Source organism: Canis aureus, chromosome 34 (assembly GCF_053574225.1).
Source record: "Canis aureus isolate CA01 chromosome 34, VMU_Caureus_v.1.0, whole genome shotgun sequence".
In the NCBI taxonomy this organism is placed as follows: Eukaryota; Metazoa; Chordata; class Mammalia; order Carnivora; family Canidae; genus Canis; species Canis aureus.
In genome coordinates, this window is record NC_135644.1 from 9,341,967 (window position 1) to 9,365,834 (window position 23,868).

The following is a 23,868-nucleotide window of genomic DNA, read 5'->3' on the forward strand; positions in this document are numbered from 1 at the left end:
GTGATGAATGACTCATCTAGTAAACCATCTTGTAGAGTCTTCAGATCACTAACTGAGTGCCAACCCCAATACGTCTTCTCATGTGTATTTGGTGGTTTCTTCTCCAATTTAGACCAACATGAGAAGCTTGTCAGTTTGGGGATTCATGATGCCAGTGGCATTCTGTTAATAAGAGAGAATTTACTCTACCAAGCTTTGCCTTAGCTGTTCAATTAAAGTGGAAACTAGATTTCCAATTTCAGTGTCTTTCCTACCTTATAATAACTCCAGGGAAGTCCTTAAAAATTCTGCCCAAAGATATGCAGCAAGAGAATGACCCTTACTTTGAAATCTCAGTTTTGAAACTGTTGGTCTTCCTTTTAATAAAAACTACAAAAGGATGTGTTTCATGTGATAGAAAGCCCATCCCAGGTGCTGCCAGGAGCCTGCTGTGAAGGCTATGGGGCAAGTAATCATAGTTGTCTACCTGCTGAGTATTCTCTTTGTGATTGTATTAAATATTTAATGGAGTTCCCTCCCTGTGGGAACAGAGCAACTTAGAGGGCAAGGCACAGTGATTACTTGCCTTCTGTCTGCCTGTTTGAGTTGACTCCTAGGAGCGGCACCTGCTGAGCTTGATAGTCTGCATGGTTTTAAGGCCAAACTGCTTGGTTTATGGGTGGAAAATGATGATGGAATAGTTATGTAAGATACCCATAGAGCCAGAACTAAATTTCTGAGCTTTAAATTCTACAACCTTATGAAGATCGCTATATATTTATTCTGTTACATCCTCCATGGAAAGAATGGAAGACAGAAGACAGAAAAGATATACCTGATTATTTTATTTATAGCAGCTCAAAAAACCCTCATGTTCACAGGTTATTGTGTAGATGGGTTTTGTAGTTTTGCTCATCATTTGCTCCTTGGAAAGAGGAGGCCCACACTCGGCTCCTGAAGACACGGACAGAACACCATGTGTATTAATTTTCTATCACTCCATAACAAGACACCGCAAATTCAGCAGCTTAAAACAAACATCCGCTTCTTATCTCACAATTCCCATAGGTTGGAAATCTGGGCACGGCAGAGCTGCATTCTCCACTCTGGGGTCTCAGATGGCTAAAACCAAGATGTTGGCCAGGTGGCATTCTCATGTGGATTTTGGCACTTTTCAGAGCTTATTCAGGTGATGATAGAATTGAGTTCCTTGAAGTTGTAGACTAAAGTTTCCATTTTCTTACTGACTGCTATTAAAAGGTCTCTCTCAGCTCTTACACACTGCCCTTAGGTGCTAGTCATATGGCCCTCTCACAACACAGTACCTCACTTGCTCAATGCCAACAGGATGTTGGCCATGACTGAGGCTTCCGTGATGTCAGGAGTGACTCACGTAATCACAAGAGTGGCTCTCCCATCACCTCTGCCACATAATGTAGCCTAATCAAGGAAGTGATGATCCTGTCATAGTTACAAGTCCTGCCCACACTCAAGGGGGAGGATGGTACCAGACTTGTACAAAGTGGAGGGTGGCAGGTCGGAATCTTAGAGGCCATCTTTAGAATTCGACCTACCACTCTATGATAATGACTACAATTGCATCCACACAAAATGTCTCTATCCCATAGGACCTTCCGTATGTCCTGCTATGGAAAAATATCCACGAGGAGAAAAACCACAAAGAAGTATGTATAGAATAATGTATAGAATAATATATGTGCATATATATACACCTATGTACATATATTTTTCTAATAGAGCTCCTAAATCTAACATGTCCAAAACAGAGCTCACAATCTTTTTTTCTCCCAAGCCTGCTCCTCTTTCTGTTTCCCTGTCTCTATTAAGGCAACACAATCCTTCTTGATGCTTATGACAAAAATTTTATAGGCATCATCCTCTCATTTACACATCTAACTCATCAGGAAGTCCAATTGGCTCTACTTGCAAAATTTATCCAGAATCTGACCACTTCTCACCGCTCAACTGCTACCAACCAGGTCCAGCCACCCTCATCTCTGGACTATTTTTCATGGCCAGAGCCTCTTAATCTCTGCCCCTCTATATGCTATTCCCTATAGAATAGCCAGATACTCTTAATTTTTAAGTCATATCATGTCACAACTCTGCGCACAAACTCTTCAAAGCCTCCTTATGTCACTAGAGTAAAAATCAAACTCACAATTCTCTTAGAGCTTTACAATGCCCTACACATCTGGCATCTCCTTATCTGGCCCCAGCGCTGACTTCTACTTCTCCAGCCACACTGGTCCGTTTATTCCTAGACTATGCTGCTCACATTTCTACTGCAGGGCCTTTGCGCTGGCCGTTCTCTCAGCTGAAATACTCTTCCCCCAATATCTGTGTGGCTTAAATCCTCACTTCTTTAAAGTCATCTTTCAAATATTAGCTGTTAGTATGGCCTGACAACCTTGATATTAATTCCCTTTATCCTGCTCTATTTTTTCTCTGTAATTCCTAATACCTTCTAACATGTAATCTGTTTCTGTATTTTTGTTGTATTTTTTGCCAGCTGTCTTCTCTCACTAGAATGTAAGCTCAACAAAGGTGAGGATTTTGTCGGTTTTGCTCACTGATGTCTCCCCAACAACTAGAACAATGGTTAGAAATTAATAGTCATTACTATTCAACATTGTTGAATATTTTATCTATGTTGTTTATGAACATATCTCTGTTTTTGAAAAATCATAAATTGATGCATGAGCATATTATATATCTATAGGAAAAGATCAGGAAGGGCTTATACTAAACTGTTAATAGTTGCCATGTTTAGCGATGGCAAGATTAGAGATTTTGATTTTATATTTACTTAAAAATTTCAGAAGTATTTGTATTATTTTCATCATCAGGCAAAATTTAAAGATATTTTTTAAATTTTAGACCTTTTATATCTTATGTGAAATTACATTTTGCTAGGCTATTACAAACTCTCTAGAAACTGTAAATTACTGCTTAGAACGAGAATTGAAATAATGCAAATTCTAAGTAAATTAATTTGCCTTGCCTTATCTTTGGGGAATTTAGATGATTATTTTCTATTGCCCTAGCCAGCATACAGTGCTGCTTGGATTTTATACTAAGATCCTTCTTTGCCTGAGACATCCCAACAGCATGTACAGCACGTGCATTTGCAGATGACCTGCTGCTGTATCAGGTGGCTTCTTAGAGTGCATACTCTATTTATAAATATGGTCACCAGAAACAGTTATTCTGGTCTTGCTTTTAGCTGGCATTGTGCTTATGAATTCAACTCCCGATAATTAGTTGCACTCAAATGCATTATCGGTGGAGCTTTCTGCTCTTCTTTTCATACCAGATTCTAAAGAATACCTTAAAACAAATATACTAATGCACAACAACGCATTATTTAGTCATTATAAGGTATAATGTTCTACTGCTTAATTTAGTATTTCCTCCCATTTGTATAGTTATGGAAGAGAATTTTCAGAGTCATTATGTGCAGGGTTTCTACTCTGCCTGCAGCAGGGATGAACAATTGGACACGATATATAAATAAGAAAGGTTCAGAAAGGGGGGAATGGCAGAAAATAACTAAAAAGTAGGGCAGGCCTTATGCACGGATGATTTGTTACAAATTTAGGAGCAATGGGAAACCCATCAGGACCCAGATCCCTTTGGCCATGGGTGGCTGAAGCTCAGAGTTACACAGTTAAATCTAAGGTGTCATGACCCTAAGTCCATCACAATTCAATCCTATGCAGTTTTTCCATATAAAATTCTTTCTCTGATTTTTTTTTTGTTATTAAAGTCCATTGAAGACAACTCAATAGTTCTTGCCCTTGTCATGTAGCACTTAAAGATAATGGGGCTCCAGGCTCTAAGATCCTTTGACTTACAGCATTAAAGCCCATTTCGCCTGTCAGTGCTTCATAGCAAAGCACTCCCGCAATCTGGGATGCTGAGTGCTAGCCCAGCAGGACAATTCATTGTCTCTTTCCTATAGTGCCTTCTGGTCTATCAGCTATGCTAGAGTTACAAAGGGAAATGTGCAAAATTGAAACCTTTAAGAGATAGAGCTCCATGGATCTGCTGAAAAGCATTTGCTACCACTAATCTCTCAGTCGCTGATACTTAGTGTAAACCAGTTTGAGATCCCTTCCAGGAGGTAGGGTTGGGTAGAGAGGACTGGACAGTGGAAAACAACAATTACAGATGACCAGGAAAGCGAGGAAGGTTAGGAGGAATAAGATACAGAATGGGGTAGCTGTGGGAGTGAAGACAAGTTGGGGTCCCGTGGAACAGACTCTGCTGCATAGGTGGTGAAGACAATGCCTCAGTTCTAAGCCCAAAGGTCAGTTATTTTTTCTTAGGAGAAAAAATAAATTTCTTTTGTCAGAAACTTAAAGATTCATTGTAGATATGTTCTAGAAGCCATCAGGATTGATTCTCTGTGTAGGTAAGTTAAGGAAAAAGAAACTGCCTCTCTACTATTTCAGAAAAATCAAGCCACTGACTAGAACATCTCCTTCCGCTTGTCCTAGTACCAGAATTTCTCTCTAGTATATTGATATTTGGGAGATGAAGTATGGCTTTAAATTATTGCTAGGGTGCCTGGGTAGCTCAGTTGGTTAAGCATCTTCCCTTGGCTCGAGTCATGATCCTGGGGTCCTTGGATGGAGCCCCGAGTCATCGGGCTCCCTTCCCTATTCAGCAGGGGGTCTGCTTCTCCCTCTGCCCCTCCCCTCACTCATGCTCTCTCTCTCATTCACTCTCTCTCAAATAAATAAATAAAATCTTTAAAATATATATATTTTTGCTAAAATTGTACATATCTTTGTAGGGAAAGGAAACACATTGGATATTAAAGAATAGTGTTAGAGTACCACTGATTCATTTAACCACATTTTCATTGACCACCTTTGAGAGGCTAGAAAATGTGACAAGCGTGTTTGGGTGGCTCCAAGTAGGTCCATTAACTGAAAAGATCCAATGAAGACAAAGGCGAGACAGAATTTTTAGCTATATGCATCTTCAATTGGAAAGAAGTAGGCACTCCTCGATAATATGTTTATTTTAACTGTTAGCCTCCTAGAAAGGCTGCTTAGTCTCACATGGTCTAACATTTGAGACTCTAAAATGTGGGTTTTAAACTAAGAATGATCAAGCAGGAACCTTGTGGAACAGTGGGGCAGATATTTGGGGGCAGCTCTTCCTCTCAATATTAGTAATATTTACATTTGCAAAACACCTTACAAATTTTGAAACCCTTTCACACACATATTCTTTCAAAACAATATTCTTTCTTATTTTCTTTCAACATATCTTATTTTCCAATTTGGAAAATAAGAAAAAGCACAAAGGACAAAAGATGAGAATCTGCTATAATGCCAAAATCTAGAGACAGCGGGTGTTAACGTCCTGGTGTGCCCCAGATAAATATCGATGGCAAAAATTGAGACAAAGAGAGTTTCGGTGTCTTGGTTGGGGCCAATAGACATTTTTGATCTCCATTGACATATGATCTGAAGACCTGGGGTTATCCAACTAACGAAGATGATTCTTTCCTTCATACTTTGTTATTCCTCTTCACCCCTCTTTGGGATTCTCCCCTGATGGGCCTCATCTCTTTTCCTTCGGCCCCTGCAGAGAATGAGATATGCTTCCAGTCTTTGCCATTTCATATGGTCATATTAACTAACTTGGATTAGTTTCACTTTTCCAGAAACAACAGCATTGCCACAGATAGACAAGTGGGGGGATTGCCTTAATGATGCTAAAATTAAAAAAAAAAAAATTCACTCCTATAACACTCTGCTATCCTTCCTCCTCCCTCTCTCCCGTCGGGCTGGGCTCATCACGCATGCTGACCATTACCAGCTCTCTCTTCCCTGTTTTCATAGCCAGTTAGTGCCAGCTTCACTTCTTCCCTCTGCACAGTGGCGATGATTTAAAGACATTCTCCACATTCTCTGTTGCCCCTCCTGTCCTCTCGCACGCAGCCCACACAAGCCCCCAGCTTTGGACCAGTGTAGCTCCGCTCTCTCGGAGTAGCCCTCCTCTCCTCCAGAACTAACCACTTGACTTCTGTTCTTCATCCCATCCCTTCCTGCCTTGACTGTCTTTGCCTTCAGTTATCCTCCTGTGTTGCTAAATCCAATAACCACTTTTTGGTGCTTATCCCACTCAACTCTTCTGCAAAATTTGACACTGTTGTTCCACTTTAGTCCTATTTAGAAAATAACTTTTCCCTTGCATACAAGGAATTTATTATCTAAAATGTGGAAAGCAGAAACAGTCATTTAAAAACTCCCAGGGGCAGAATTCTTTCACAGTGTATACACATATCAAACCATCATGTTATACACATTGAAAGTGTTATAATTTTGTCAATCCTATCTCCATAAAGCTGGGGGACGGGGGAGAAGTGTACCAGAGCTGAGCAGGGATGGAGGAACAGGGAGGATGTGAGGGGCAGTGAAGCTGCTCTGGATACCATAATGGTAGATGCATGCCATTATGCAGTTGTCAAAACCCATGGAGTGTCCCCACACTATTATCACTTAGTACATTAAAATCTTCCACATTGGGACGTCTGGATGACTCTGGTTGAGCACCTGCCTTCAGCCCAGGGTGTGATCCCGAAGTCCTGGGATCAAGTTCCCCCTCGGGCTCCCTGCATGGAGCCTGCTTATACCTCTGCCTGTGTCTCTGCCTCTCTCTATGTCTCTCATTAATAAATAAATTAAATCTTTAAAAAAAAAAGAAAATCTTCCACATTAACAAATATTCCTCCATAGCATGATTTAAATTAGATGGATGATGATATTGCATTGTATAGATGTGCTATGCTTTACTTAACCAACTCCTTCCAGTTGAGTACTCAGGTTATTTCTAATATATCATTATCATTAGCAATGCTATCTATGGTTTACCCCTTTATATGTAAACTTTAGTGTGAGCTATAATAATTACCATAAAATAAATTTCTAGGCACAGGAATTGGTGGGTCAAATGGTATTTCTACATTTTGGACTCTGGATACACATCAATAAATCTGTTTCCAGAAAGGTTGTAGCAACATGTCCACACATTAGAAATGCACAAACTTTGAGGTATGAGCTTTGGAGTTCTTTTCCATCCCTGTCACTGACCCCAGCTTCCTCTTTCTACCCAAAATACCATGTGTCCCCCACCCCAGCTCAGTTCAATTTTCATCCTCTTTTGTCTTTTCCTTGGACAAGTTCTTCCGTGGTGCTTTTACTCAGTTCAAACCAGAGGCTGATGACTCCCAAGATGAGTGCCTCAGCTCCTCGTTCTCTCCCACTGCCATCTCCACTGTAACTTGAACTCGGAATAATATCCCTCAAACGTCCTGTGTTCCCCACATCGGGGAACTCCAGCCACTCTTACTCAAACCAGACATCCATGTTATCTTCAACAAGGATGAGAAAACCTCCCCTAGAATACCCTTACCTCCCCAGAATAGAACATTCTTTGGGGGAACTACAGTAATTTTTGGTAAACCAAATTCTCTCGTGTTTCACTGGTAAACAGCCTGAGGTTTGTTTTTCTCACCACCAGCCTCTCAAGCTCTCTCCTTGTTTCACCCACTCATTGCACGTTCCTTGTCTTCTTGCACTGTGACCTCTTTCCTCAGCAGCTGCAGATCTCCTGGGAGAGGTTAGAGCGGAGGTACAGCTGTCCCGGAGTCGGCAGAGGCAACCGAGCCTCCCCTCAGTGCTGGCCCAGGACTATGCACGCCTGTGTATGACCCTCAGCAAAACCAAGCAGGCCCGAACATTCTAGTACTGCTCTGGCTGGCCCAAATCTGTGGCCTATACCTCCCAGATGTCTGTAAAATCAACCTCCTCCTCTTCTCGCACTCTAGCTTGGTGTAAATCAGACCTTAGCCTGAGGGAGAGAAAGAAAACTACTTTGTTTCTTTTGGAAGATAACTGATGGACCTGTCTGTTATTGTCTGACTTCCTTTAAAGAAGTCTCTCCACGTTCAAAGCAGTTAATCTCTCTGAGTCTTACCTAAGAGGGAGGAAGTTAACAGTACCTACCTGCAGGGTTGTTTTAATAAATATATGAGATGATGCATGTGAAGGTGCTGAATCAGGTGCCTGACAGGAAGTGCATATCCAGTGAATGTGAGCTCAGCATCATCGGGCCATCCCTGTCCTTGAAGACCCACTCGTAAGGATCTAAATCCGCTCTTGATTTCTCTAAACAGAGTCAGTTGCTGGCTTTTCCATAGTATTTTGAACACGCTTTATTTGGACACTCATTTTATCTTGACTATTTCTATTTTTACTACACTGTGAGCTCCTCATGCAACTGTTTAAATTCATTTTTATATCCTCAAAGCCCAACAATGTGTCTGGTGCATAGGAGGTAGTAAATAAATAGATGTTGGAAGAGTCTTGACTTTAGCTCACACAATTCTCACAAATCATTTTCAGTTTGATTGCAAATATAAATGTGAAAGCGCAAACAATAAAGATTCTAGGAAAAGAATGGGAGGATGTCTTCGTGAAATAGGAGTAGGGAGAGATTTCTTGAACAAAACTAAAAAAGGGCTTTTTTTTTTTTTTTCCAAAAAGGACTTTTAAAAAAGAGATTTACTTACCAGCATTAAGAATAGAAGATATCTGGAAAATTAATTTCTCAGAGGAAAACCAAAACAATCCAAACATAAAATTTAAGTGTGTAAATTAACTTCCAATTTCAAATGTTTAAAATATATAGCTCTTAAGTCCTAAAATGAACATTTAAAAATCTAAAAGTACCTTTTTACCCCCAATAACTATGATGTAAAACTTTGATATCTTTTTTTTCCTATTGTATTTGGATGGCAAGTTGACCTTTCTCACTAGAAATCAAAGTCATATGAACTCATCAACACTCTATCAGTCATTAGTAGTTCTTATCTAACAGTTAGATATGGACCACTGGCTTTAATATCCAGTAGAGCTTATTACTGAATGATGGTTTTTGATCCTGGTACTTATACCTTCATATTTTAAATATATCATCTGACAGTCCCCTAGAGTACAGAAAGAAGATCTCAGAACCCCTACCTTGGGCAGCCCCTGTGGCTTAGTGGTTTAGCGCCGCCTTCAGCCCGGGGTGTGATTCTGGAGACCCGGGATCAAGTCCCACATCGGGCTCCTGTGTCTCTGCCTCTCTCTCTGTCTCCGTGTCTCTCATGAATAAATAAATAAAATCTTTAAAAAAAAACCCTACATTTATCATATATTTTTGCAACTCCAAATTTTTATATGTTATTTTATAATATATATAGTAAATTAGTGATGTTTAAAATATAGAGTATTGGAGCACCTGCATAGCTCAGTCAGTTAAGTGTCCAACTCTTGATTTTGGCTCAGGTCATGATCTCAGGTTCATGAGATCGAGCCCTGCGGTGTGGAGCCTGCTAAAGATTCTCTCTCCCTCTTCCCCCCAATTCCCCCACCCGTTTGAGTGTGCATATACTCTAAAAGCTATATATATATATATAGAGAGAGAGAGAGAGAATTAAAAGTACATATACATATGTATATATATATGGCAGCATTATAGGCTCAAAGCACTTTTACTAACACATGTGCCCAAAGAGAAATATTGACTACTGGTTTAATTAAAATGTTTTAAATACTCAGGGCAAAAACAGTTGCCAGATTTTTGTCTGGTGGTATGAGCATGATTAAGAGTTTTACATCTAGCTTTCTGCAGCTGCAGGGATTGGGGGAGGTAGTGTTGGTTGTTTGATCAATTCATATTTGGTTGGGGCTTGAACTCCTTGTGATGCTTTAAATTAAAAGAGACAAGTGACTGTATGCATTTAAAAATAGATTATAAAGTATCCTTTTAAAAGTTATTTTTAAATGTCTATTATGAAGAGTGGCAAGCTGTAAGTCAGAAATGGGTAAATAATGTTTAATTTTAATTAACTATTTTCTTATACCCTAGGCTGACCAGATATCGGGATTTCATATAAGATCTGTTCTCTGTGTCCCTATTTGGAATAGCAACCACCAAATAATTGGTAAGACATTATGTAAATAATTCAATTTTTTTTTCTTTTTTCTTTTTTTTATTTGAGAGAGAGTGGGGGTAGAGGGCGGGGGGCGGGCAATGGAGGGATGGAAGGAGAGAGAGAGAAATTTAAGTAGACTCCATGCTGAGCGTGGAGCCTGACGCAAGGCTCAGTCATGGCCCTGAGATCACAACCTGAGCTGAAACCAAGAGTCGGATGCTTTACCAACTGTGCCACTCAGGCACCCCAGTGCAAACTTCTTTTTTAAAAGAAAGAGACAAATTACTTTAAAATACACCCTATCTTTTTTACCTGCTTACCCCTTTTACACTTGATCTTAGCAAAAAAAGCCAAGAAGCGTTACCTGCTCCACTCTTTTATGTCCAAGACTTCTCAACTTATATCTCATTCTCTTAAGTCATCTCCTAAGTGCAGACTCCTGATGAGTCTCAGAGTCCTGATGAATCAACATGAACCAGAACAATGAACAAATGTTTATCCTTTTAACCAAGGACCAGTAATTTTGAATTTGGAGGGGATCTCAGAAATCAACTAACAGAACTCTCTTATCTTACCTTGTGGAAATTGAGGTGAGGTGGGGGGAATCTCAGGAAGACCAGGGTAAAGTCACAGAATGTTAGCAGCAGGATCAGGATTAAAAATCAGGCCTCCTCACTGCTATACCGATGTTCCTACTACATCTTATGTTTACATCTGTGGTGTACAAGATGCAAGGGAAGAAGAATGTACATTATTAGACACATACTGAGCATGTATCTTTCTGTCTGGATGATTCTGAAATAGGTTACACTTGACTCAGAATAATGGAACTGGGGGCCAAAGCAGCTTTCAAGATTTTCCCCCTCCTTTACTCCTTTCCCTCCCCTCAAAATCTCAGTCAGGAAAGTATCAAACCCAAGAAAGATGTCAGTGGTTAAAGTAGAGAGCTCATAAAGAGTGGAGGCATTAGTGAAGACTATTGAAACATAATTAAAACGTGGTGCTTTTTATTTTCTATGAGACAGAAGGTAACCAGTGTATCTATTTGCCTCTCTTTGCTTCCCCCCAACATTGCCTGTTAAACTGTAAGACACTGCTACTTATCAAAGGATTTAGTATTCTGTAAATATTGTCAGGACTTGAACTGTAACAATTCTTTTCATCAGTTCGCTTAATTTGCAGACAAATATTGGTACATTAATGAATATCAAGAATGTTCTTAGATTTGGGAATTTGAGGCCCCAGTACAAAGCATTGAATTGCATCATGTATACAAGTTTTTTGTTTTGTTTTGTTTTGTTTATTTATTCATGAGAGACACAGAGAGAGAGGCAGAGACATAGGCAGAGGAAGAAGCCCGATGCAGGACTCCTACCCAGGACCCCAGAATCAAGGCCCAAGCCAAAGGTGGATGCTCAGCCACTGAGCCACCCAGGCATCCCACATCATGTATAGATTTTTAAACATACTTAAGTTTTAAAAGAAGAGAAAGTGCATAAGAAACACCATGTGCTATCTGTTGATGTCCAATGGCAATCTCAAATACGGTCCTAGCTTTCATTCCCAGCAGTAAACATCTGTAATTCTTTCAGAATTAAGGCTGCAGTTTGCCTATTACATGCTAAAAGATTTGTGTTCCGTTAAATATGTCTTCTAGGCTATGATGACTTACCTCTCTAAAGGGAAGTTAGAGGTCTTAAAAAATACAGGCATGCTTTAGAAGCTTTAGAATTACAGCTCGTTTTTTGTTTGTACTAAATGGGGCCACAGGGGAATGTTTCTCAAGATTGTTCAGTTTTTGTGGTTAGAATTGTATGTTTTGATAATCTTGCCCCAAAACATCTGGTACAATGCTGGAAATGAACTTTGGAAAGAAGTACGTATGAATTAAGTTTGTTAAAACTGTATGTACCCCATCAGTAGCGGGCAGCAGAGCTAACTTTGCTTTGAAGGTTAGCTGCCTCATAATCCCCAGCATTCCTTGAATGTTCACTCTGTGTGGCACAATATGCTTTAAAACATTCAAACACGGTCTCATTTAATCTTCATAACCCTCTGAGCTAGTCAACATCTTTATTCTTTTTTAATTCATGAGAGACACAGAGAGAAAGGCAGAGACATAGGCAGAGAGAAAAGCAGGCTCCCCGCGTGGAGCCGGATGTGGGATTCAATCCCAGGACCCCAGGATCACGACCTGAGCCAAAGGTGGATGCTCGACCACTAAGCCACCCAGATGCCCGCTAGCCAATATTTTAATCCCCATTATTTCAGTGCTAAAAATGTTAGGTAACTTGTTCAAGATAACAGCTGATGGTGGAGTTGAAATGTGAACTGAGACAGTATGACACCAGAGCCCACGTTATTAATCACGATGCCATCCTGCCTCATTCAAGTACTGTGTTCAGGATGTTAAAAACATAAAAAAGTATATATAATATATATATAATATATGTGTGTATAATATATATATACACCTATACACATATGTGTGTATTCACACAGTTATTAATACCCAGCGAGCTATGTAATGCATATATGTGCATATGCATGTGTACGTGTGTCAGATATACCAGAGGTACTGTGCACAGTCATCTTGAAAACCGCTTTAAGGAATCAGACTGATTGTTGATAAAACTCCAATCCTCCCTGTGACGTGGTTTGGATATCACAGCCTTGAAGACAGACTGCATCGCTGTGCACCTCAGGTCTGCCCTCGCAGAGACAGCAGGCACTGGGGACTGGAGCTTGAACTGAGGGAGGTTGTCACCTTGGGGAGGTATCGAGGCAGCGGGGCTTTGTTATGTTCTAATACAGAGGCCAGTGCTAAAAATGACCACGTAAACCAAATTCTTCCCACAGGAGTGGCTCAAGTGTTAAATAAACTTGACGGGAAAGCTTTTGATGATGCAGATCAACGACTTTTTGAGGTAAGAAAATAAATTTGTGAACCAAAGGTTAGAGCTGAGTCACCAATGGTCTCCTGGTCACAGCTTGCCAAAATCTGTCAGGAGAAAATCTATAGTTGTGAGACCTCCAGCAACTCTGCGGCCTGTACAGCCGTTGCCTCCCATGTTTTCAAGCTTCCCATTATTCTAGTCTGCCCTCTAGCTGGAAAGATTGGCCTTGAACAGGCATCCTTGCAAACTTTGCACCCACAAAGGTAGCCAACATGGAAACCCCACAATTACTTTTCTCTAGCCCAGGATACCTCACAGCTTCTTTACTAACTGGTTCTAAGTCTACCTTCCTTCCTCTTAACATTTACCTCATGAGTAAGCTCATTTGGTTTCCACACCAAAATATTTTATAGCCTAGCCACTAAAAGAGGGTGCTTTAGTTAAATGGAATGGAATTACTAAAATCAGTCCACAACCCAAATAAATTAAGAACATATTTGGTAAGACTGTAAATATGTTTTTAAATTTATAAAATTGTTTCTCCACAATGACATTAAATTATTAATTTTTCTCATGTGCAATGTGAGCTATAAAGTTGTTACATGACAGTAGTAATTAAGAATCTTAATGTGCATATTTCCCTAAGGCCTGCCTTTGTGTACAATAAAATTATATTTTCAGACCCATTTCTGATGACTGCCTGCTTTCAAATTAGATTATACCAGTGAGTTATTGCAATCTTTAATTAGCAGGCTTTCTCTTTTCTAGGCTTTTGTCATCTTCTGTGGCCTGGGCATCAACAACACAATTATGTACGATCAAGTGAAGAAGTCCTGGGCCAAGCAGTCCGTGGCTCTTGACGTAAGTCAGTATTTATGTCCGAATCATATGCTAAAAAGCCCTAATTATATGAGAGGAAAAAAGTCCTTGTTATGAGGCTTAATTTCTCAATTTTTAATTACCTATTCATTGGGCTTTCATTATTTTAGAGTCATGTGTTTGAATTTGATGAAAGCCACAGACCCTCTCTAGAACAATGCGCAGATGCACATAATTTTGCATACAATTTTGGGGAGTTCACAGATTCCTTGAAGGCCATCCATAGGTTGTATAGTTAGATATAGATTTTACGTGTTACATTTATTAAAAGCGATGAAGCAAAAAGAATTTTTTACGATTTTAAATGCATTATGAACTTATTTTGAATATGTACAGGTAGTCTGGAAATTCACAACTTTTGTCACCATAAAGGAAAACTTCACTACGAAGATATGTGACCCAGGTGGGGAAAGCTGCTCCTGTCATCATTCAGCTCCCATGCCACAAACATGCACACCTCCCACCGAGAACTCCAACCTATTTCCCAGACCTAAACTGCACTTCCCCTCAGACTAAGCCCTAAAGCAATAGTTCTCCCCTGAACCCTAGCTTGTTTTGACCCGAGACCTGTTGTTTTCTTCAACTTCTGGTCTGTAGCTATTATCAAAGATTCTTTTCATGTCTGTGAAATACTAAGTAGGGCAGATAAAATATCACATAACATATGACATCATCTAGAACTGCGTAGTATAATACAAAATATCCTGTGTACCAAACAAGAAATCGGTAGAAACAAAACCAAGGGATAGGATAAGCCAGCAACATAGGGATCCCTGCAGTACTCTGATTTAAGGTTTAAAGACATAAAATTAGTTCTCTACCTACAGACTCTTCTACCCTTAACTGGACCATGAACTCCAGAAGCGCAAGGATTTTATCTTTTTTATAATCTTATTCCTGGTGCCTACCAAGGCACTTAGCACAGAGAAGGCATTTATTAAGTGGTCTTTGGATGGATGGAGGGAGGGAGGAAGGAAAGAATGGAAGAAAGGGATTCCCCTGCCTAATGAAAGGGATTTTTTTTTCTGGCTCTTCCTCTGAGTCCTGCTTCCTTTATATGTAATATCTTTATAATAAGGAATAAAAATAGTATCTGCAGGATGAATTAATAAACAGGTGAACTGTAAATATGCACCCACTAAGAATCACTAATAAAGTGTTAAGATCTGTGTGCAGAATTTTCACATCCTTGCTCTGTCATTCACCTCAATTGTGAGAATTAAATGAGATGATACATGGGAAGATTTTAATACCCCATCAATAAAGTTACAGAAATAATCTTACATTATTATTTGCAGTAATATGTTTATTACCAGAAATCATTGTAGATTGTGAGAAAGAGCAGAAGACAGGAATTTGGAACAGGAATGTTGTCATGACTCTTTCACCATCTTCAAATTTTGACCTCCAGAGAGTTGCCTCAGCCAGCTGTAGTTTCTGCAACTGTAAAAAGGACACACTAGACACAGTCCAATACAAACTCTAGTTCATACTATCATGTTATACTTCACATGCACAGAACATCTCCCATATACCCACATTCACACTCCTCACCCGCCTCCTTGTGCATCTTCAGCCTATTGAGAAGGGAGTGAAATCAGTGGGTTGAGCGCAAGCTGCTATTCACCAATGAGAGGCAGTACTCTCACTGGCATCATGGCCTAGTCCCCACCTGCCCCAAGGAGCCACATTTCCTGTACCTAGGAAGTGCTAATATAGCCGTAGTCAACTCACCATGAACTCTCCTTTGGGTTCATAGTGAGCACTCTCTTGTTTGTGTAACTCAGATACCTTCTGTTCTCACACACAAAAATTATTACTGCACTTCCAAATTTCTAGCCCAAGTCTGGGCCTTGTGGCAATCTCAGTCTTTCAGAAGTTGCTTGTATGTGTGGTTGTATGTTCTTTGTGCTTGCCCAGTCACAACTCTGGTGCCACCATCTTGGTTTTGCCCCACCCCCTCGGCTCAACCCCTACCTCACTGGATACCAACTCTGACCTCTAATGGTGGAGGTGGGGGGGACATCCAACCCACTTCCTCACCCAAGAATCCATGTGCAAGAGTATCAGGAAAGATTTCTTATCACGGGGCTTTATGAAGATAAAAGATGATTTGTTGAGAGCTAAGCTACTAAACCCAAACTCTGGAATGAGGTCTACATATCCTATAGTATACATTAACTTTTGAATGAATATATATATATATATTTTAATTTATGTATTTATAAATACTATAGATGCATGTGAATAATATAATTTTATGTAAATATTTTTATTTATGTATTTATAACTAGCCTATTCCAGTAAAGGATTTAAGCTACTTTATAGGAATATAAATAATCCATGGGAACCCTGGGTGGCGCAGCGGTTTGGCGCCTGCCTTTGGCCCAGGGCGCGATCCTGGAGACCCGGGATCGAATCCCACGTCGGGCTCCTGGTGCATGGAGCCTGCTTCTCCCTCTGCCTATGTCTCTGCCTCTCTCTCTCTCTCTCTCTCTCTCTGTGACTATCATAAATAAATAAAAAATTATTTAAAAAAATAATAATCCAGCAAATGTTTTAAGGTAAAATAATAATGATGATACTAATATTAACAGCAGCCACAATAACTGAGGAGAGAAAGAGAGGACACACAAGCCAGAAGGGACAGAACCACATGCATTGCTATCCTTATGTCATCTCGGTCCTTCCTCCCCAAGGACCTGGGATGACCATCTTCTCTTTCTCCAGTGTGGCTAAGGGAAGATTCCCTACTTGGACCTGGACAGGTTCCTCATGTTGTCTCATTTTTACTTACTCTCTTCAGTTTTTTTCTGCTTCATCTTGCACAATATCTTTGTCTAAATGTAGCTTTCCCATTCCTATCACCTTTTTGCAGTGTGTTTTTTTTTTCAGGTAGCAACAAGAGTGAAGGGAAATAATCCATCCCACAGCCCCCAGTGATAATAACCACCCTAGAAGCCTTTCCCTCCCCCAGAAAGTGAGCACGCATATTTCATGGCCTAGAGAGGTAATGTGAATACATTTCTTCCTGCATGTTCAGGAGACTCTTGGGAGACAGCACAACATTCTCTTGTCTTTTAAAAATCCTTTCTCCCAGGCAGTTTTATTTTTTATTTTAGGGGGATTTTATTTATTTATTTGAGAGAGAGAGCCCGAAGCGGGGAAGGAACAGAGGGAGAGGGACAAACAGACTCCCCACTGAGCAAGGAGCCCAAATGCGGGGCTCCATCCCAGGACCCCAAGATCATGACCTGAGCCAAAGGCAGACAACTGAGCCACCCAGGTGCCCCACCAGGCATTTTTAATAAAAAATACCACCTTGGTGCATTATCTGAAAGTATTTTCCCTGTTCTCTGAGAAGGCTACTTCTTATGCTTGCTGAAATACTCAGAGCTCACTTGTACACTATGAAGGCACATCTTGCTCTGCATCGATATCCCCTGCAGAAGGAGGCTGCTGGCTTTATTTCAGCCAGAGGCAATGTGGGGAGAAGATTTAGAACTTTGTCTTTGGCATGGGTCTGATCAGTCTAGTTAGGACTGAATCAGATTCAGTTGCTTTGGATCTTGGACAAGCTATTGAACTTCTCATTCTCAGTTTTTTCATGTCAAATGGGCTTGATAACAGTTTTAACAGTTAAATAAAACAATGCAGGGAAAGTGCTTAGGGTGTGTTTGTTTACAGCAAGCACTTCATAAAAGCTAGCTGTTCTGTTAGCTGGAGCACTCACTGCCCCTTCATCTGCATTGAATCCTGCATGCTCAGCCTAAGAGTTACTATAAAACTGTGCTGACTGAGGGGCCAGGGAAGAGGTATAATTTTTTTGTTTCTTTTAATGAGGAAGATCATTTCCTGCTTGAAATTTGAGCTGAAAACAGATCCCTAATTTCCTAGATACTCAGCATGCCTTGTGTTCCACCGCTGAGCATCCCAGCAGTGTTGCAGCTGCTGTGCTCCAGTGTGCCACAGCTCACCCCTGCTCCCTACCGCTCACTTAATGCAGGCCCATTGTCTGTTGCTCCAGTTGTCGTCCTGTATGTCTCTACAGAAAAGTCCAGGGGATGTAATCCAAAATTTCCCAGCTCAAAAGTAGTTATGCAGGTCTTCAAAAGCTATACATCACCAAGAGCAAAGCCTCCCCAAAACTCCTGCCAGGCTAGGGGTACCTTCCCTGTTGCCAGATACCAGTAACTTCAGTTCATTTTAATCTAATCCACAAATGCAAAAAAGAGCAATGTGAACGTAAGATAGAAGAACCTTCTTCTTTTCTGGCCTTTATGAAATGAAGTCGTTGATACATTGTCTGGATTTTGTTTAACAATTGAATTATAGGGACTTTTGGGTGGCTCAGTGGTTGAGTATCTGTCTGCCTCAGGGCGTGATCCCAGTCCCACATCAGACTGCCTGTGCGGAGCCTGCCCCTCCCTCTGTCTATGTCTCTGCCTCTCTCTGTGTGTCTCTCATGAATAAATAAATAAAATCTTTTTAAAAAATTTTAATTATAAAACACTATGATTTTGATGATAGCTTTTTAAAATTTCTCTTAATTTAGTTATAGAATTCTATTGTTAAAGTTCTTTTTCCCAAATATATAAAACTAATATTCTAAGACTCTTAGAGAGCAGAAATGCTCTCAAAGCTGAATAAAGGAACAAAGAAAGAAATTTACTATCATTTTTAATACTTTAATTTTATTATCCTGATTTCCATTCTGCCAGAGTGCCAGGAACTTCGCAGGAAGTGTACTCATGTATGTTCACATTTTCTGAGTATAAAAAAGAATCCTATGCTAAAAGGGGGAGACGTCATCTGGAAGTCCAGAATACAGAAAAAATACAATATGAATGTAAATCAGAATATTACTTCTTTGAAAAAAAAAAAAGAATATTACTTCTTTGTGTTGAACACCAAGAATTGTCCTTTGGGGTGTCTTTCATAGAAAATGCAAAAGAAGCCTTGCCTGATACTGATGAGAAATTTTCCAGAAAATATAAGTCAGTGTATTAAGGAACATAATATACCCTTCTATGATCAGAGGAGCGGAGGGATGAGGGTCAAACAGTGGGTGCAGAAAGGGGATGTGTATTCAGGAGCCAAGCCCCATTTATTCTACTTCCCCAAAGCTTCTCCCATCCATTTTCTCCCTTCGCATCGCCACAGCAGCGTCCCACTTATGGGCTTCATTACCTCTTGACTGAGCAATTGTAACAGCCATCTATCTGTTCTTCCCAGACCATATTTCAGATTGCATCACTCTCCCACTCACAGATCCTAAATTACTCCCCCATTACCTATCAGAGTACAAACTTCCTGGCCTTTGGGGCCCTTTGAAAGCTCACACCACACTGTCTTCCTACCCCTGGTAATCATTTTCTTTTCAGAGTATTCTGTGCTACTTACAAACTCAGCTACATCATAGTCTACAAATCAGCCACCTGCACCTCTGCCATCTGAGCTTTAACATCCTCTCCACTTCAGTTATTCTCTGTTCCGATGATTCTCTCTCCCCTCAAAGTTGTTCCGTCATTCTAATGTCATCTTTCCTGTAAGTCTCCTAATCCTATGCTTACTTGTTCCTCTCTTTGTTCCTAGATTATGGTTCATTGTGAGTTTGTTTTCCTCTGCTAGAACGTGTGTACATTAAAGTATGTGATCATGTCCCATCTATTCTTTATTCCTTTCGGTGGTTTATATAGTGGTACTCAACCAAAGCATATTGAATAAATGAATGCATGCAGCCACAGATGAGTGTTTTGGTCTGCTGTGTCAACAGTCCAAATGGGAAAAGCGTGGGCCGTGCTGGAAGAGCCAGCCATCACCAGTAGCAGTCTTGCTGGCCTCAGACTTGCATAGCACACCACTGAATTCCATTCCCTTTTTCCTTTATAGGTCGTGAGTGCCAAGTGATTCTATTTATTTATTTTGGGGGAGAGCTCATCCCAGATACCATCTCCCCTGGGCTGTTTCCTTAGATGATGATTGAGGGGCTAACCTGGCCTGAAGATAAGAAGGAGAGAAATGAAAGAGATGATTCAGCCATATGGATTCTCCTAAGCTCCAAGAATATTTTCTCTCTCACTGGGCAGTTGACACAACTAGAGTCATAGGATGCCCACAGAATGCCACTTTGTTCTTTTTCATCCCTCTTCCTCGTAGACCTCCCCTCTTGACCAATCTTCTGTGCTCTTGGATGAACTCCCCGGCTCTCCTCCGTGGCTCTTCTGACATACTCAGGTGTTAGGGAGCCTCTGAGCTCCTCCTCTTCCCTGGGACTAGAAGCCTATGGTAAAAGAGGGTCCCAGTGAGCTTCTCTCCTCTTCTTCACTTCACCTGCCCCCTAAGACAGGTATAGGGAGCAAGAGGGAAGTAGGATCAAAAGCAAACTCTTACACAACTGGTGCTGTCCTAATCTGGTTTCAAGGCCCTCTATGTCAAGGAGCACCAACATTCTCTTTTTATTATGAGTTGCTTTCATGAATTCTTCAGAGAATTCCAGGGCCTGGGAATCTCCTGTTGACAGTCCCTGATGTGGGTTTACCGATCCTGACTGACAGGTATAATCCTCTCTCAGGCCCTGGTTTCCAGTGACCCATACAGACTCCCCCTCTGCTCAGCTCATCTCACTCCTTCAGGAAGTCCTCTTTTTTAGGATCTATTTTTGGTTTTCCCTTTTATTTATTGTGGTCAAATAAACACAACATAAAGTTTACCATTTTTAGATGTACAGTTCACTGGCATTTAGTGCATTAGCAGTGTTGTACAATCATCACCATTATCCATCTCCAGAACTGTTTGTTCTCCCCAAAATAAAACTGTGCCCATGAAACACTAACTCCTTATTCCCCTCTTCAGCCCTTGGCAACCACTCTTCTACTTTATGTCTATGAACTTGACTCCACTAGATATGTAAGCATGTAAGCAGAATCATTTGGTATTTGTCCCTTTGTGGCTGCCTTATTTCATTTAGCATAATGTCTTTAAGATTCATTCATGTTGTATCTTGTATCAGAATCTCATTTTTTAAGGCTGAATGATATTCCACTACAAATATATACCATATTTTGTTCATCCATTCATTGCTTCAATGGTCAGAGTTCCTTTAAACCTGGTTATCCTTCATGAGTCCCTTTGGCCTATGGGCAGTCACATGTCTTGAATTTTGGACCATTAGGTTGCACAAAGTAGCCCTCTCCTCTTGCCTACTAACCTTCAGATTTTTAATCATGAATAAGTAACTAGTCTGTTCCCACACCACACTCTGGGGACATACACATTAGGTTCTACATGTGGTTTTCTGGAAGGAACCCTCAAAAAAACCCTATATAAAAGATTTTCAATATTCCTCTCATGAATTGTTTCCCTTTGTCTCATACTATGCAGAGATGGGGAATGAGCACCTTACCTTGAAGGTAGCAGAAGTAGTTTGGGGCATCTTCTTTCCAAGTCCTGTATTGGTAGCCTAGCTAGCCTAGCACATCCCTTTAGAATGTAGTATCTGCTGTTCTCAACTATAAAGTTAGACAGAAACAGTCCCATTTAAACATGCTATTATCTACCAAAATGAGTTTCCAGACCAGGTTACTGTCCAGTAAAGATCCAGTGATTATCTAAATGATAAATGTCTACCCTTGGAAGATCCTTGTTTATTTGCACATTCAAATCACAAGGCCAAATGCAACACTCAGCAGCAGTGGAATTGTTCCCATTTGGAAAATCTTCTTTACTGAAAACTTGTTGCATCATGTCAACACTTCTTTTGTAGCAAGGAGTAAAAGGAAACCCAAATTAACTACTTCCCTGAAATGGTTGCATCGTCAAGAGATCCCCATTGTAGACACTACTACCTCTTAAGCTGCTTTTAAAACAAACAACCTTTGGAAGCTGTTCTTTGCGAAAATTCTCGGCTCTTACTGAGCTAATTAATAAATTATTATCAAATAATTAGTGGCTTTCTAAAAGGCCCTAAGAGAATAATCATGCCAACATTCTTGAACTTCTCCTTTAGATGTAAGGTACAGGAAAGACCAATTAAACAGATAGTGTGGGCTCCCACTTTTCACTTGCTTCTTTATGTTGCCCAGAGAAAGGGCTAATGATGACATGCCGGTTGGGTTTTCTGGGTATTTTAGTACAGCTCACAAATTAGAATCAACAGGGGAGCTTTTCAAAAATGCTGATTCCTGAGCCTTTTCCCAGATCAATTGAATCACAATCTCTGGACGTAGGGACTGAGTGTGTTTATAAAACCTTCTCCTGGTGATTCTAATGCACAGTGCAAGTTAAGAATCACTTGTATAGAGGGAGCCATTTGGGAGATAATTTCTCCAAGTCTTTCTTTCACAAAAGGCAAGCACAGTATTGGACATTAGTGCTTCCTTTATAAAGTTTTGTTGAAGTAGATTAAAGATAGGAGATGAAATGAGGTGAGGTTTCATCTCCTCCTTGCTTTAAATACCCATTCATCCTGTGATCCCTTCTAATGGTTTCCCTTCTCACCTGTCTTCTGAGAAGTCATCTAGAAGATTATCAGTGAACACTTATGCTTAGTTCTCATTCTCTGTCCTTATCCTTTCTTATTTGTCCAAGCTGTTAACTATTCCTCCGATCAGAACAAAAATAACCAGTCCACTGTGGTTATTAGCCTGAAAATAACTACTTTATTTCATGGCCATAGGAGAGACCACGATGCAGAGCAGAGATGGATGAACCTTAAAAAAAAGAAGGAATAGGGCAGCAATTTTAGTATTAAACTACTCACCAGGATATTTACTAGAATTTTACACATAACTGTTATATATTCCATTTTCTTTAGTAAAGGGAGAAACAGTTTCTATTCCAGTGCTTAAAATACCTGACACACAGTAGGTAGTCAATAAATATTTGCTTAATTATGTTATTTGTTTATTTATGAATGAATGGACCTAGTTTCAAACCTAATTATATACGGAATTGGTATCTAGCATTTGGTAACTTGCCAATAGCTTCTGTAAGCATTCATTTTTGCAAATTTAGTATATAGTATTATGAAATATCTGTGAAGGCTGTGATTGCCAGTTTATAATTTTGTAAATGAATTCTGCAAATTCTAGGCAGCTGCCCCTGTGGGGCATTTCTTTGAGCTAGCATTGAGGAAGTATATATGGTTTTGGGTTCTGTTTTGTTTTTTTTTTTAATCTCAATAATATCTGCAGTAGTTAATTATGGTCACAGAAGTATTTTTAAAAATCTTTTTGTTTATACTAAAAAAATTTTTTTTGTTTAGAAACAGATCAGTCATAATTCTAAATTTTCCTACTTTCTGTAGTTTCTACTATATCCTCGTTTCGTTTCTGTGGCCCTATATGTGTGTCTTTTCTGGCCTTTCATCATTTATTTCCTCTGTTGACCCCTCTTTCTAATATTCTTCAAAGCTGAGTCATCTGACCTATTTGCTCCTATTTTCTGTACATACTTTTTCCCTGAGCAATTTCAGCTGCTCACCTGGCTTCAGCTGCCATCTCCAACCAGGTGACCTCCAACATGTATTCCTAGTTCACACTTTCTCAAGACGAGTTAAGATGGCAGAGGAGTAGGAGGACCCTGGGCTTGTCCAGGCCCTCGAACACAGCTGGATAGTTACCAAATTATCCTGAACACCTGAGAAGTCAATTGGAGGTCTGAAAGAATAAAAACTGCAAGCCTACAGGGGCCCCTGGGTGGCTCAGTGGGTTAAGTGTCTTCCTTTGGCTCAAGTCCTGATCCAGGGTCCTGGGATCAAGCCCCATGTTGGGCTCCCTGCTCAACAGGGACTCTGCTTCTCCCTCAGCCCCTCCCCCTGCTCATTCTCTCTCTCAAAGAAATAAAACCTTTTTTTAAAAAAACCTGCAAGTCTGCAAGTAGAAAAGCGACCACCTTTTGGAAGGTAGGAGGTGCATTAGTTCTCTTGGGGGAGACATAGCCGGGGATGCCTTGGCAGGGAGGGAGCCTGCTTACTACAGAGGCTACCGCAGAGTATTAGAAATGCAAAATCTCAACTTTTAAGTTCACTACAATGGGGGACTGCCTGGCGTAAAGGTGCTCAGGTGGCAAAGAGGGACAGGGTGGCAG

The 23,868-nt window shown here is 40.3% G+C and overlaps 1 protein-coding gene across 7 annotated transcripts in view; it reads left to right on the forward strand.

Moving 5' to 3' along the window:
• PDE11A (phosphodiesterase 11A) overlaps nt 1–23,868 on the forward strand; it is a 406,550-nt gene that overhangs the window by 223,088 nt on the left and 159,594 nt on the right. For all 7 annotated transcript variants that reach the window (XR_013371375.1, XR_013371376.1, XM_077883001.1 and 4 more), the window contains 3 exons: nt 9,937–10,012; nt 12,863–12,930; nt 13,669–13,761. Coding sequence is in view for 5 of the 7 variants with exons in the window: in XM_077883001.1 (XP_077739127.1) it covers nt 9,937–10,012; nt 12,863–12,930; nt 13,669–13,761 (237 nt within the window). In the remaining 2 variants the exon portion in view is untranslated. The remainder of the gene's footprint in view (nt 1–9,936; nt 10,013–12,862; nt 12,931–13,668; nt 13,762–23,868) is intronic.